The sequence below is a fragment of the Acanthisitta chloris genome, unplaced genomic scaffold, assembly GCF_000695815.1.
Source record: "Acanthisitta chloris isolate BGI_N310 unplaced genomic scaffold, ASM69581v1 scaffold12381, whole genome shotgun sequence".
NCBI lineage: Eukaryota > Metazoa > Chordata > Aves > Passeriformes > Acanthisittidae > Acanthisitta > Acanthisitta chloris.
In genome coordinates, this window is record NW_008657699.1 from 422 (window position 1) to 11,788 (window position 11,367).

The following is an 11,367-nucleotide window of genomic DNA, read 5'->3' on the forward strand; positions in this document are numbered from 1 at the left end:
ATCCAGTGGGTTGTGATGGATGGACGCAGCCTCTCTCGCCTTCCACGCCAAATTTGGGCTCAGCCCCATTCCCGATCCCCCATTTCCTAATTCCCAGCCCGTGGCAGGGCGGGAAGACCCTTTGGGGCTGGGACGGTATCATTCCCAGCGGTGGGGGATGTGCTGGGAGCTCCCCCGGGCCTGGGGGAGGATGCTGCGGTGGTTGGCACCGCCGCCGTGTGCTCGTCCGAGCTCCCCCACGAGTTCCAGGTTAAAAGGAGTAAATCTGCAGTGGAAAACGCTTGTTTTGGCCCATAGTGCTCTCCCCACGCTCTGCGTGGGGCTGAGTGCTGCACTCTTGGTGTGCGCCCTCCCCGGGAAGGAGATGCTTGGAATGCCAGCGGATCCTGGGAGCAAACGTTCTGGCTCCTGAAGCTGCTGCCAGCAGCAAAAGGAGCAGCAGTGGTGCTGGGATAGTGTGAGGGCTCTCAGGAGGCAAATCCTGGTGCTGTGAGCTGGGGGTGATTTGGGTGCTGAGCTGAAATGTAGCTGAGCTGCAGTGTAGATTTCTTCCCTCTGCAGCACCAGCCACGATTACCAAATCCTGGCACTGCACTCTGTCAGGTTTTGTTACGGAGAGACTAATCCAAGGCTGCTTCCAGCCAGGTGGAAGTCTTGGGTGGGGGGGAAGGGTTTGGTTTGTTGTTCAAACTGTTCAGGAGGGAAATAAGAGACCAAACTACTCACATGTTGAGGGGAAAGGATTCTGGTTGTGTCTTGAGCTTTGGAAGTGCTGGGGTTTTTTTTGTGTTCATTATGATCTTGTATTCTGTACCTTAAGAAATGAAAATAAAAAGGCTTTGGGACCGTTCCTTCCATCTTTTGTACACACTTTTGTATTTACTGTGTGCTGAGGAGTTGTTAGAAATGTTTTGGGGAGTGTGGTGTGAAAACCCTTCCACAGCTCAAGTCCTCTATTCCAAATAGATTTGGAATGGAGCAGAGTGGGGAAAAAGCTTTGCCAGAGGTGATCAAATGCTGTGGCTTGGATTCTTGGTCTTGCACAGGAGTAGCTCTGAAGGCCTAAAATCCTGCTGTGTTGCTCAAAAGATTATAAACAGTGTTTTCCCTACTGGTTTCTGTCAACCTGCACTTGGACTAATCTCACTCTTGGGGCTGTTGAGAATCTTTTGACAGCTAATGAGAATATGCTGTTTTTCTTCCAGGTTTTCCTTTCAGTGTGGTTCTCCTCTCCGTGTCAGGAGCTGTCTTGTGAAGCAGCACATTCATTCTCCCCTTCAAGCACCCATAAGTCTCACTTGCCAGCTCCAGAACCATGGCAACAGAAGAAAAGAAGCCAGATGCAGAATCCACCAAAACACAATCTACTCCTTCCTCCTCGACCAATCAGAGCAAGGTGAGTGTGGAGCTTGGAACAATATCCCTGTAAATACACATGGAACTACCTGGATCCACACCAGAGACAGGGAATTGAATTCTCATGTAGATAGAGATCTCCATGTCTCTGCTGCTGCTGTTGTCTTTTGCTGAGGATTTTATGGGAACGGTGGATGGTATGCAGCCTCCTCTGTAGTGCTAGGAATTCTTTTGGGTATTGTGGAAGTTCTCACTGATTAGATACTTCTTGCCACTTGGAGCATGACAAAGGCAGGTGGTTTGTATCCTTGGAATGCCTGGAAGTGACTGGAGAATTGGTGAATCTAGTTGCAGAGTGGGGAGACAGTTATTCAGATTCTTTGAAGCCTGTAGATGCTCAGAGGAGTTGTTGTTGTCTGTCCACAAAGCCTTCACCCAGGGTGAAAAGGAGAAGAAATGGGATTTTGGGGGCATGGAGGAATTGGCCTATGATTTAATTCATGATGAGGCTGAAAACTGGAAACACTTAAAAGCACTGCCCAGATCAATAGCAGGAGTGTTATTTTGCTCTGCCAAGCACTTTGTGGTCAGACTGTTGGATTATTCTCACCTGTTTGTTTATTGGCTTTGATGAAATTCATACCAAGGATGACTTGGTGTTTTGCTTGAAAGAGTTAGGCCTCAGACAAAAAGGAGAGGTGGTTTCTTTTGTTGTTTTATGAATCTGGAGGGGAAGGGGAATGCAAGTGCTGGGATCTCTGTTAGGGTGAACATCCATGCAGCCCATTCCTGATGGGCACTGAGATCCTAAATCTGGACTATAAGTCATTCATGTATATTTTTCTTACAGCCTGCACCAGTAAAACCCAACTATGCTCTAAAGTTCACATTAGCAGGACATACAAAAGCAGTGTCATCAGTCAAGTTTAGTCCTAATGGAGAGTGGCTTGCCAGCTCCTGTAAGTATTCCTTGCTTTTTATCTCCTCTCAAACATGCAATGTGGACCTTGGGGAAAGGCCTGTCCTGAGTGTTAGCTCCATCAGGTAGAGGAGGGATGTGGTGTCATGATTTTTATTAAAAGGAGCAATACCAAAGATCTCAGTCTTGGAGATAATCTAATTTAAGCTGTTTAAGTTCTGTTAGTCTGAACACTGCATCTTCTCTGCATTGCCAGGCTGGAGAATCCTCACCTGTTCAGCTTTCTGTATTGAGCAAATGGGCAAAAACAAACACAGGGATCTTCCCCGCCCCCCCTGCAAAGGAAACCCTTCGGCTTCTCTCTATTGCTGAAGACATAGCCTCAGTTTTTAAATTAAACTTTGTGTGCAGTATCTGCAGGCAAAGGTTTACCTCTGGGAAATAAGGAAGGTGCTTCTGGGCTGTAGAATGTGATTCACAGGACTGGCTGTGTGTTTCTGTCTTGTGTGCATGTGGTGTTTGGTACTCAGAGCCTTTGATTCCCTCAGTGAAGTGCAGAAGGTTATTATAAATACTGTTTCACTTCTTGCTTTCTTAAGAGATGGAACAAGTTCCTCTTCCTCTCACCTTGGTATTTCATATATTTATTTTTTTTTGGTGTTCAATGTTGCTTGACAGCTTTGCCTTGGAAAGGTGTTTGTATGACCCTCAGTGATCCAGAGAGGATCTATTTATGAGGAAAGGGGAGTGGAAAATTGCTGAATATGATGGTGTGGGGCACTGGAATATCTTCCAGACATGGGAATGACTTAGGTCTTTGACTTAACTGCAGATGACCTCAATAAGACCAGTGCAGGTTCCATATATAAATCATTCCTGTGTTCCAGTGTCCCCATTAGTCCCTCCCCTCTCCCCTGCCCAGGTTTTCCAACCTCTACCTCTGACAAATACCAACTCTTTTCTCTTAGTATGTTAACATGGGTAATGTGTTTGGATGTCTGCAGGCACTAATTTAGTCCAGCCTTTGGTGTGACTTCTGCTCCTTTTGGGACAAAAGCATTTGAGCATTCCCATGGAACAGCACTGCTTTTACCACTGGCAGTTTTAAACAAAAGTAGAAACCCAAGTTGTCCTGAGAGAAACTAAAGCTGCTGGAGACTCTCTGCATTCCAGGCAGCTTATGTAACCTCAGCTGCTGCAGTGTGGAGTGGTGGAAGCTGTTTCTTACCAGTTCCCTATCACCTCATGCACAGAGGTCTGCCTGGGGAGGGAGAACTGCCCAGAGTCTGCAGAGACAGAGTTAACCTATTTCCTTCCACCTGGCAGGGACAGCTTTGTCTGTTAGTGCTGTTCATCTCTGAACCAACACATTCTTTTTCCAGCTGCTGACAAACTCATTAAAATTTGGGGAGCATATGATGGCAAGTTTGAAAAAACAGTATCTGGTCATAAACTGGTAAGTAGGAGGTGATTCCTGGGTGAATTTACTTGTGAAGAGCTGTGCTTTCTTTTCCTCAGAAATTTCTAGTCTGTGTTAGATTGACTTGTGTAGAAGGTTTGTTCTTCAGTCTTGTTTTGTAGTTCATAGTTCATATAGTCCTGTGCAACAGGAATTGCTGGAGTAACAAGGGTCAGGCTGGGAACATGCAGGATGCTCTTGGAATACTTACTGTGTCCCTGCACCTCAGGATCACCCACCTCAGGCACAGAGCACTGCATTCTTGGGTGAAAATCCCTGTAAATTGTAACACCATGTCCCATTCCGTCTTTCTATATGGAACAAAACAATTTGCCTTTTAAGGAGGTTGAATTTTTCTTGTGGCTTTGCCTACATAAACACAACACTTACTCATTCTGCAAAGTTCTAGAGAAAACACAAGCTCCCAAACATTTGGGGTTTGTTTTCTGAAGTTTATGTGCTGAAGTGTTATGAGCAAAAATGAAGAAGAAAAACCACTAGAATCTTCTTCTCCAGCCTTTGGGGACTCAGACCACATTGAGCAGTCATTTGTCATGCAGAAAAGCCACTTAGATTAATTTGTCTAGCATTCTGTTTATGAATTCCAAGAAGGGGTTTTGGTGGCCACAGTCAGAATTGTGTGACCAAGCCATTGATGTTTTCAGAGAATGTGGCTCAGCTTAAAATGAACAAGTGTCAAAGGAGCTCTTAGCACACAGAAACGACTGAATTCCTGATTCTGGGGGCTGAATTTTCATTCAGGCTTCAGCTGTGAATGTAACATGCAGTCTGTGTTTTCCATTTCTTCTGTGTTCCTGAACAAACAGAGCTGAGAAGAGAATTGTTTTCCTTTGTTTTAGGGTATCTCTGATGTTGCTTGGTCATCAGATTCCAACCTTCTCGTCTCTGCCTCCGATGATAAAACACTCAAAATATGGGATGTAAGCTCGGTAAGGGCACAAACTATTGTTTACCTGCAGTTCCTTCACATTGGCTTTGTTACTCATGTTCTCAGAGACAGCCTGGTGTGCTATGCTGAGAGGAGGGAGAGTTTTCAGCACAGACTCCTCTTTCCTGCTTGGAATGAGCTGTGAGGATGTGAGTTGTGCTCACTGCTCTTGGAAAGAGGAGGATGCTTGTGGCTGCCATGAGGACTCTGTTATCTCCTGTAAGAGAGCACTTGAGCCTCGTGGTAGCAATGCACCTGCAGACCATCCAAACCTTGGGGTTAAAGGTGGTTTTGTTGTGAGGATGCTGCAGATTTAACTCTGCTAAATCTTGTTGCAGGGTAAGTGCTTAAAGACTTTGAAAGGGCACAGTAACTACGTTTTCTGCTGCAACTTCAACCCTCAGTCAAACCTCATCGTTTCTGGCTCAGTAAGTGTTTTTAATTTTGATTTTCTTTGTGCCAAGGGAGTATTGTGTATCTCTGTCAGCTGACATAAGGGGAAGGACAAGTTCTTTAGGGATCCTTGGCAGAATGATGACAGCACTATATCATAGTTACAATTACAGCTTCATTTTCTTAAGAAGATTAGTTTAACACACATTTGTGATTAGAATGGCCCAGGATTTCCAGGAGCAGAGTCAATGGAGTACAATTTATAGCTAGTGAATTCAGGATTTATAATACAACTTATGATTTCTAATCACTCAGATTCTAACTTAACTAAGGGTTGACATCTCTCCCTCTTGCAGATTGGGGCAGATAATGGTTTGAAAATAATGTAAAGGAATATGGGCCACCCAATCCATTTCAATTCTCTGTCTTCCCCCACATACACATCTTGTAGTGAAATGAACTGTCCTTGCTTGGGAACACACTCAAGCCCTTAACCCGTCCTGAATGTGCAAGTTTCCTACATGGAGAGGAGGAGTTCATGGAGGTTTTCCCAGTCTAGTTTTGCTCTGTGTAGTGCTTGTGTCCTGGGCTTTCTGATCCAGCTGTAGCACCTTGCAGGCTTCAGACAGGAGCTGCACTAAACCACCTTGTGCTTTTCTTCCATCCCCAGTTCGATGAGAGTGTGAGGATATGGGATGTGAAAACGGGGAAGTGCCTCAAGACGTTGCCTGCTCATTCCGACCCAGTTTCAGCTGTAAGTCCCTCCTGATGAATTAACACAGTAATATCAGAATTCTGTTTAGCAGAGCTCCTTTCCTCCCTCTGTAGAGCAGTGGGTTTGTGCTCTAACCCTTGTTATCAAGCTCTCACACAGCATAGAGGACAGACTGTGGTAGTTGCCAGTGGACATTGCTCAGTGGGAATGAAATGCAAGGTGTTTTCTCTGAGATCTGTATGGATTTTGGTCCTGGGTATTAATGTGAGTAGTGCAGAGGTGTGCCAGTCATGCCTGAGACTAGCAGTCAGATCTGTGGTCACTTGATGCTCAGAGAACAACCTATATGGCTCATACTTTCACATTGTCCCAAGCTATTGCTAAACTCCAGAGCTGGATGTCCCATAGAACACTTCTGTTTTGAATCTCATTCATTTGATAGGTGAAATGAGCTTGGAATGTAGCAATTTCCATTCAGATGAAAGAAAAACAGATGTTCAACTCTTAATGTTTCTGAAATGAAACTGAAAAAAATTTGAGCCTCAGATCTGTTTAACTGTGGCTGTGGTGACATTCTTGTCCTGCCATGTCTAAGATATTTCACACTTAGAGATGTACATTAGTGGTAATAATTCCTGAAAACAGTAGTATTTTGTGGGCTGTAAGGCAATAAATTGGCCTTAAAATGGACAAGTGGCTACACAGGAGGTGAAATTCCTTGCCCTTAAAATAAAGTGTTATCCCCAGGTTTGATACTGTGTGTTCATACTGAAGAAACATCTATTCCATATCAATAATGGAAAATAAGACTTTCAGTGCAGGTTCAACATTTGATTTTTGTGAAGATCAGTAAAGTTACTGGTTTTACTAATGAATGTTTAACAAAATTACAGGTGCATTTTAATCGTGATGGATCCCTGATCGTGTCAAGTAGCTATGATGGACTCTGGTAAGTACTAATTCCATGTCTGCATCACTGTTCAAACCTTTGGCATTTTAAAAAAGGGCTTTGAAAAAACTAACTTGTGTTTCTAATGTTGAAATTGGAACAAACACTTCAATAGTGATGATTTTTGTGTATTCTTAATAGTCGAATCTGGGATACAGCATCAGGACAGTGCTTGAAAACACTCATTGGTAGGTAAAAAGTGTTTCTTGTTTATGCTCTGTTTCACTGTTGAGTTGTGGCACAGATATTCTGTGTGTCTGTGGAACAATTAGCAACCTGTGAATGTCAGTCTCTGTCAGTAAGATAATTCATCTGTGCACTATCTAATACTGCTTTTAATTTTGCTGTAGATGATGATAACCCTCCTGTGTCTTTTGTGAAATTCTCCCCAAATGGCAAATACATACTAGCTGCAACTTTGGACAAGTAAGTATTAAAACCCAAAGAGAGAGACACAAAGGCTTTGAGGTTTGAGTGTCAGGTGATAATTTATTTTACTGCCACAGTAATGATACCACATGACTTCATATATAGTGATTTTTATGGAGGAGAATATGAATGGCAGTAAAATTGATACTTTGGGGTTAATTAGCTCTGCTCTGAAGCCAGGGCAAGATGGTCCATGTAGACTTTAAGAACTCTGGTATGGAGAAGCTTTTTCTGCTGCTAGGAAGTTGTCAGATGGAAAAAAAAAAAAAGCCAAGAACTAAAATCTTTGTTTTTCCCTTGTTTTCTAGCACTCTTAAACTTTGGGACTACAGCAAAGGAAAGGTAATTCTGTCTCTGTGTGGAAATTCCTATTTTCTATAGGAAAATCTGGATATCATAGGTGCTTTTAAACTTTTTAACTTTCAGTACTATAGAGAATAGTGTTCATCTTCCTTTGTGGAAGAGGATAAACTTTCAACAGGGCCTGTTGCAATAGGACAAGGGGTAATGGTTTTAAACTCAGAGGGGAGATTTAGACTGGATATAAGGAAGAAATAGTTTGCAATGAGGGTGCTGAGGCACTGGCACAGGTTACCCAGGGAAAGCTGTGGCTGTTCCATCCCTGGAAGTGTTCCAGGCCAGTTTGGATGGGACTTGGATCAACCTTGGGCTAGTGCAAGGTGCCCCTGCCCATGGCAGACCTCTTCCAGCCAGAAGTAGTCTGGGATTCTATGACTAAAGATGCCTTTGAAAAGGAAGAAAAAGAGATTTGGCTCCTCCCTAGCCCTGAGGCATTAAGCAGAGCTATATTCCTACATTTGTCTCTTTATGAACAACAAATTGCCTTTGATCTCTTTCAGTGTGGCAAATTTAGGGTCTTTTTTGTGTGTTCTAGCCAGAGATGCCCTCTGCATCCTCTAGATGAGTCAGCAGGGTGGGAAACAGGCAGATATGTTTAGTCTTTCCTACCAAGAGAGTTTGTCTTTGGCTGAGAGAACTCCCTCCCAGCTGTATTAATGACTGGGGCTCTTCACTTCCAGTGCCTGAAGACATACACAGGACACAAAAATGAGAAGTACTGCATATTTGCCAATTTCTCTGTTACTGGTGGAAAGGTTAGTGATGATTTGTTCATTTATTCTTACCAATGTGCAATTTTTACTGCTTTTTCTCTGGAGTTTGGGCTGGAGTTTGGGGCTGGAATCCTCCTTGGGTGTAGGTGCTGGTTCACAGGTGTCTCTAGGTGGGCTCTGTGTCCCATTGCAGGCTCCATGGCTTTTCCTCCTCTTCCCTTTCCTATGATGCCAATGAAATGTTTATAGCACTTAGATCTAGATCAGAAAGAGTAAAATATCTGTGTTTTCTCTCTTTACCCCTCCAGTGGATCGTGTCTGGTTCAGAAGACAACCTGGTTTATATTTGGAACCTTCAGACAAAAGAGATTGTACAGAAATTACAAGGACACACAGGTGTGGGAGAGGATTTTGGTTTTAGTGATGGAATGTCCTTCCTGTCAGTTTGTACTAAGGCTTAGCTTGAGCATTTTCTCTCTAATGTTTAGTTTTGACTGTCAGCTGTAAATTCTTGACTGGCTGAAACTTAATTGAACCCTGGGAGTTTGCTCCTTTTATGAAGGGTTTTTATGGCATTGGAAATGTTTTATTCTTTCCCTGTGAGAACTTTGACATTAGCTTTCAGTACAGAGGAGAGAACAGGTGGAGATATTTAAGTGACTCATAATATTAGTGACTTTGAACTGCCTATTGAGACCTTCCACAGCTGCAGCTCTCAAGGGTAAGGACTGTGATCCTGCTGGTTGTAAATGTCTCTACCTGTGCCTGGTCCTGAAGGCAGAGCTGAGCATGTGTGAGATGTCACCTGATGGATTCTTGACTCTGAGTCCCACAGAAGAGCAGAATGTTAACTGCACCAACTCTGTGCTGTGAAATCTCAGTGTGCTCAGTCCTTTGCTTTGGGCTGGACTCCATGAGTTTGGGCTGGAAGTGGGGACAGTGACAGCAGGTTTTCATTTTCAGGCTAGGACAGGGCTCTGAAGATGAAGTGTTACCCAAGCATTGACTGGGATGTTGGGAATACCTTACATGACAAGAAAAAAAAACGACTTGGGTTTTTAATTAGCTGTGTCTGACATGATATGTGAAGGGTTTTGCCTGTGAAGTAAGCAGGAGCTAAAATCTAGAGAGTTCTCACATTTTCAATCTGTCAAATACATTCCAACCACTCCTCTCCATCCTTTTTTGCCTCTATTTCCCTTTGCAAAGGAGCAGGAGTAATAAAATATTTACAAATAATGCATTTAATTCTACTACAAGGAAGCAATAAATCATCTTTGCTGTTTGAACAGCAACTTGGCTTTGCTGTTTTCAAGTTGCAGTAGCAACACATGTTAGTTTGAAGAAATGCCTACTCTGAACCAGATCCCATTGCTTTAAATACTGATATTTTGATGTCTTTCCTTACTTAGATGTTGTCATCTCGACAGCTTGTCACCCAACAGAAAACATCATCGCGTCAGCAGCACTAGAAAACGACAAAACAATTAAACTGTGGAAGAGTGACTGTTAAACGTTCCAGGATTGCTTTAGAGACTGTCAGAACAAAGTGTTTTTACAAAAAAAAGTTCAGAAAAAAAAAACCCAACAACCAAACCAACTACCACATGAGAATAATAAATCCAGTTTGGCAGGAAACCTGAAGAATATTTGATAAAGTGGTTTCTGTTAGTCTTGGCCCAAAGAAAACGACTTAGCTCTGCTAGAACTGGGCAACGTGGTGGGGAAAAAACAAAACAAAAAACCAACAAAAGATGCAGTGTCTCCTTTTCTTGCCTAAAGTTTTGGCAGACAAATGGATCATTCTGAAGTGTCAGCCTTGTCCTGGACACCCCAAAGATACTGTACTTTATGGTGGCTTTGCTTCTGGGCACTGTTGCTGCTTAAGGAAGAGCTGCCAATCTTCTTTGTACCAGTAAATTAAGTCCCAAGCCTAGACATGTGTGGAATTTTTTTTAAATGTCTATTTTTTTTTTTAACATTTTCTATTTTTTTGTTTTGTTTTCAGAATGTAGGTTCTAGTCTCTTGGGAGGATTTCTGTATTGTTTTAAATAGGAGTACTGCATCTTTAAGGGTGCTTCATTTTAAAAACTCAGCTTAAACTTTGTGACCAAATAAAATCATTCAGTTCCAGATTTCCCTCTTCCTGCCCCTGACTTGACTCCTGTGGTGGAATTTCTTCCCTTCTGTATAGTTGCTTACCTCTTGTTACGTGTGTTTAATAGATGCTGTTCTAGAGCAAAAAGTTCCAGTTCTTCTGTTAACCATTAAAATGACTCCTGCTTGTAGTTGTTCTCAGCATAATTTAATTTTTCTTTCTCTCCTGGGTCTAAAAAACAGCTCACAGAACACTGTAAAGTTATTTCCATGTGAAAAAAAAAGAAAAAGGAACAAACCCAGACTTTTGTATCTTGGAACTCCATGGTATGAAGCTGTATTGCTAATGGCATGACTGTATCTATTTCAGCATTGCTATTTCTTTCCCTTTTTGTCAGACCCGTGTGGTATTTACACATCCACAAAACAACAAGAACCATATGCCATAATAAAAAGGTGGGATTTTATGTGAATGTTTGTGGTAAGAGTGTGCTAATGTGAAGTGGCTATGGCCATAGAAGCTTCCCTTGAAAACATCTCTAGAGGGAAAGTATTATATTTGTGGTAAGAGTGTGCTAATGTGGAGTGGCTATGGCCATAGGAGCTTCTCTTGAAAACATCTCTAGAGGGAAAGTATTTCTGTAGCAGCTCCAGGGAGGGAGGAGGAGCAGAGTGGAGGAAAAGACCTCCAAGATCATCAAGTCCAACCCTCCCATGGTTACTAGACCATGGCCACTAAGTGCCATGGAAACATGGTTTCCATCTGTTGTGGAGGAAAAGGAACACAAGTCAAAATTTGTTTAAGAAAATGTAAATAAAACTGAAGGTGTCCTCAGCAGAGACAACATTGGACGACCCCTTAGAGAGAGGAAGGGGAAAGTAAAGTAATCCTGCTGCCCTCTCCTTGCTGGATGGGCAGGGAAGGCAGAGCAGAAATCCAGGGTTTGGCTTGTGCTGGTTAAGGACTGCATCAAGGCACAAGTTATTGCACCCAAAGGGTTCTGCTGCAAGAGAATGTTAGTTCCTG

General features: G+C 42.9%; 1 protein-coding gene across 1 annotated transcript; it reads left to right on the plus strand.

The window, feature by feature from the left end:
• Positions 1–1,195: 1,195 nt before the first annotated feature.
• On the plus strand, positions 1,196–10,807 carry WDR5 (WD repeat domain 5). Its single transcript, XM_009084829.1, has 13 exons — positions 1,196–1,396; positions 2,207–2,315; positions 3,658–3,731; positions 4,595–4,684; positions 5,022–5,111; positions 5,747–5,830; positions 6,685–6,740; positions 6,882–6,928; positions 7,091–7,166; positions 7,478–7,511; positions 8,210–8,284; positions 8,551–8,638; positions 9,655–10,807. The coding sequence occupies exons 1-13, from the start codon at positions 1,316–1,318 to the stop codon at positions 9,753–9,755; spliced, it is 1,005 nt and encodes a 334-aa protein (XP_009083077.1). The 5' UTR covers positions 1,196–1,315; the 3' UTR covers positions 9,756–10,807.
• Positions 10,808–11,367: the final 560 nt, after the last annotated feature.

What these genes read in the sequence shown, in the direction of transcription:
- WDR5 (XM_009084829.1), top strand. Translation starts at nt 1,316, where the DNA reads ATGGCAACAGAAGAAAAGAAGCCAGATGCAGAATCCACCAAAACACAA. An exon ending in AGTAGCTATGATGGACTCTG is followed by an intron (nt 6,741 to 6,881) that starts GTAAGTACTAAT and finishes TATTCTTAATAG; the next exon opens with TCGAATCTGGGATACAGCAT. An exon ending in GTGCTTGAAAACACTCATTG is followed by an intron (nt 6,929 to 7,090) that starts GTAGGTAAAAAG and finishes ATTTTGCTGTAG; the next exon opens with ATGATGATAACCCTCCTGTG.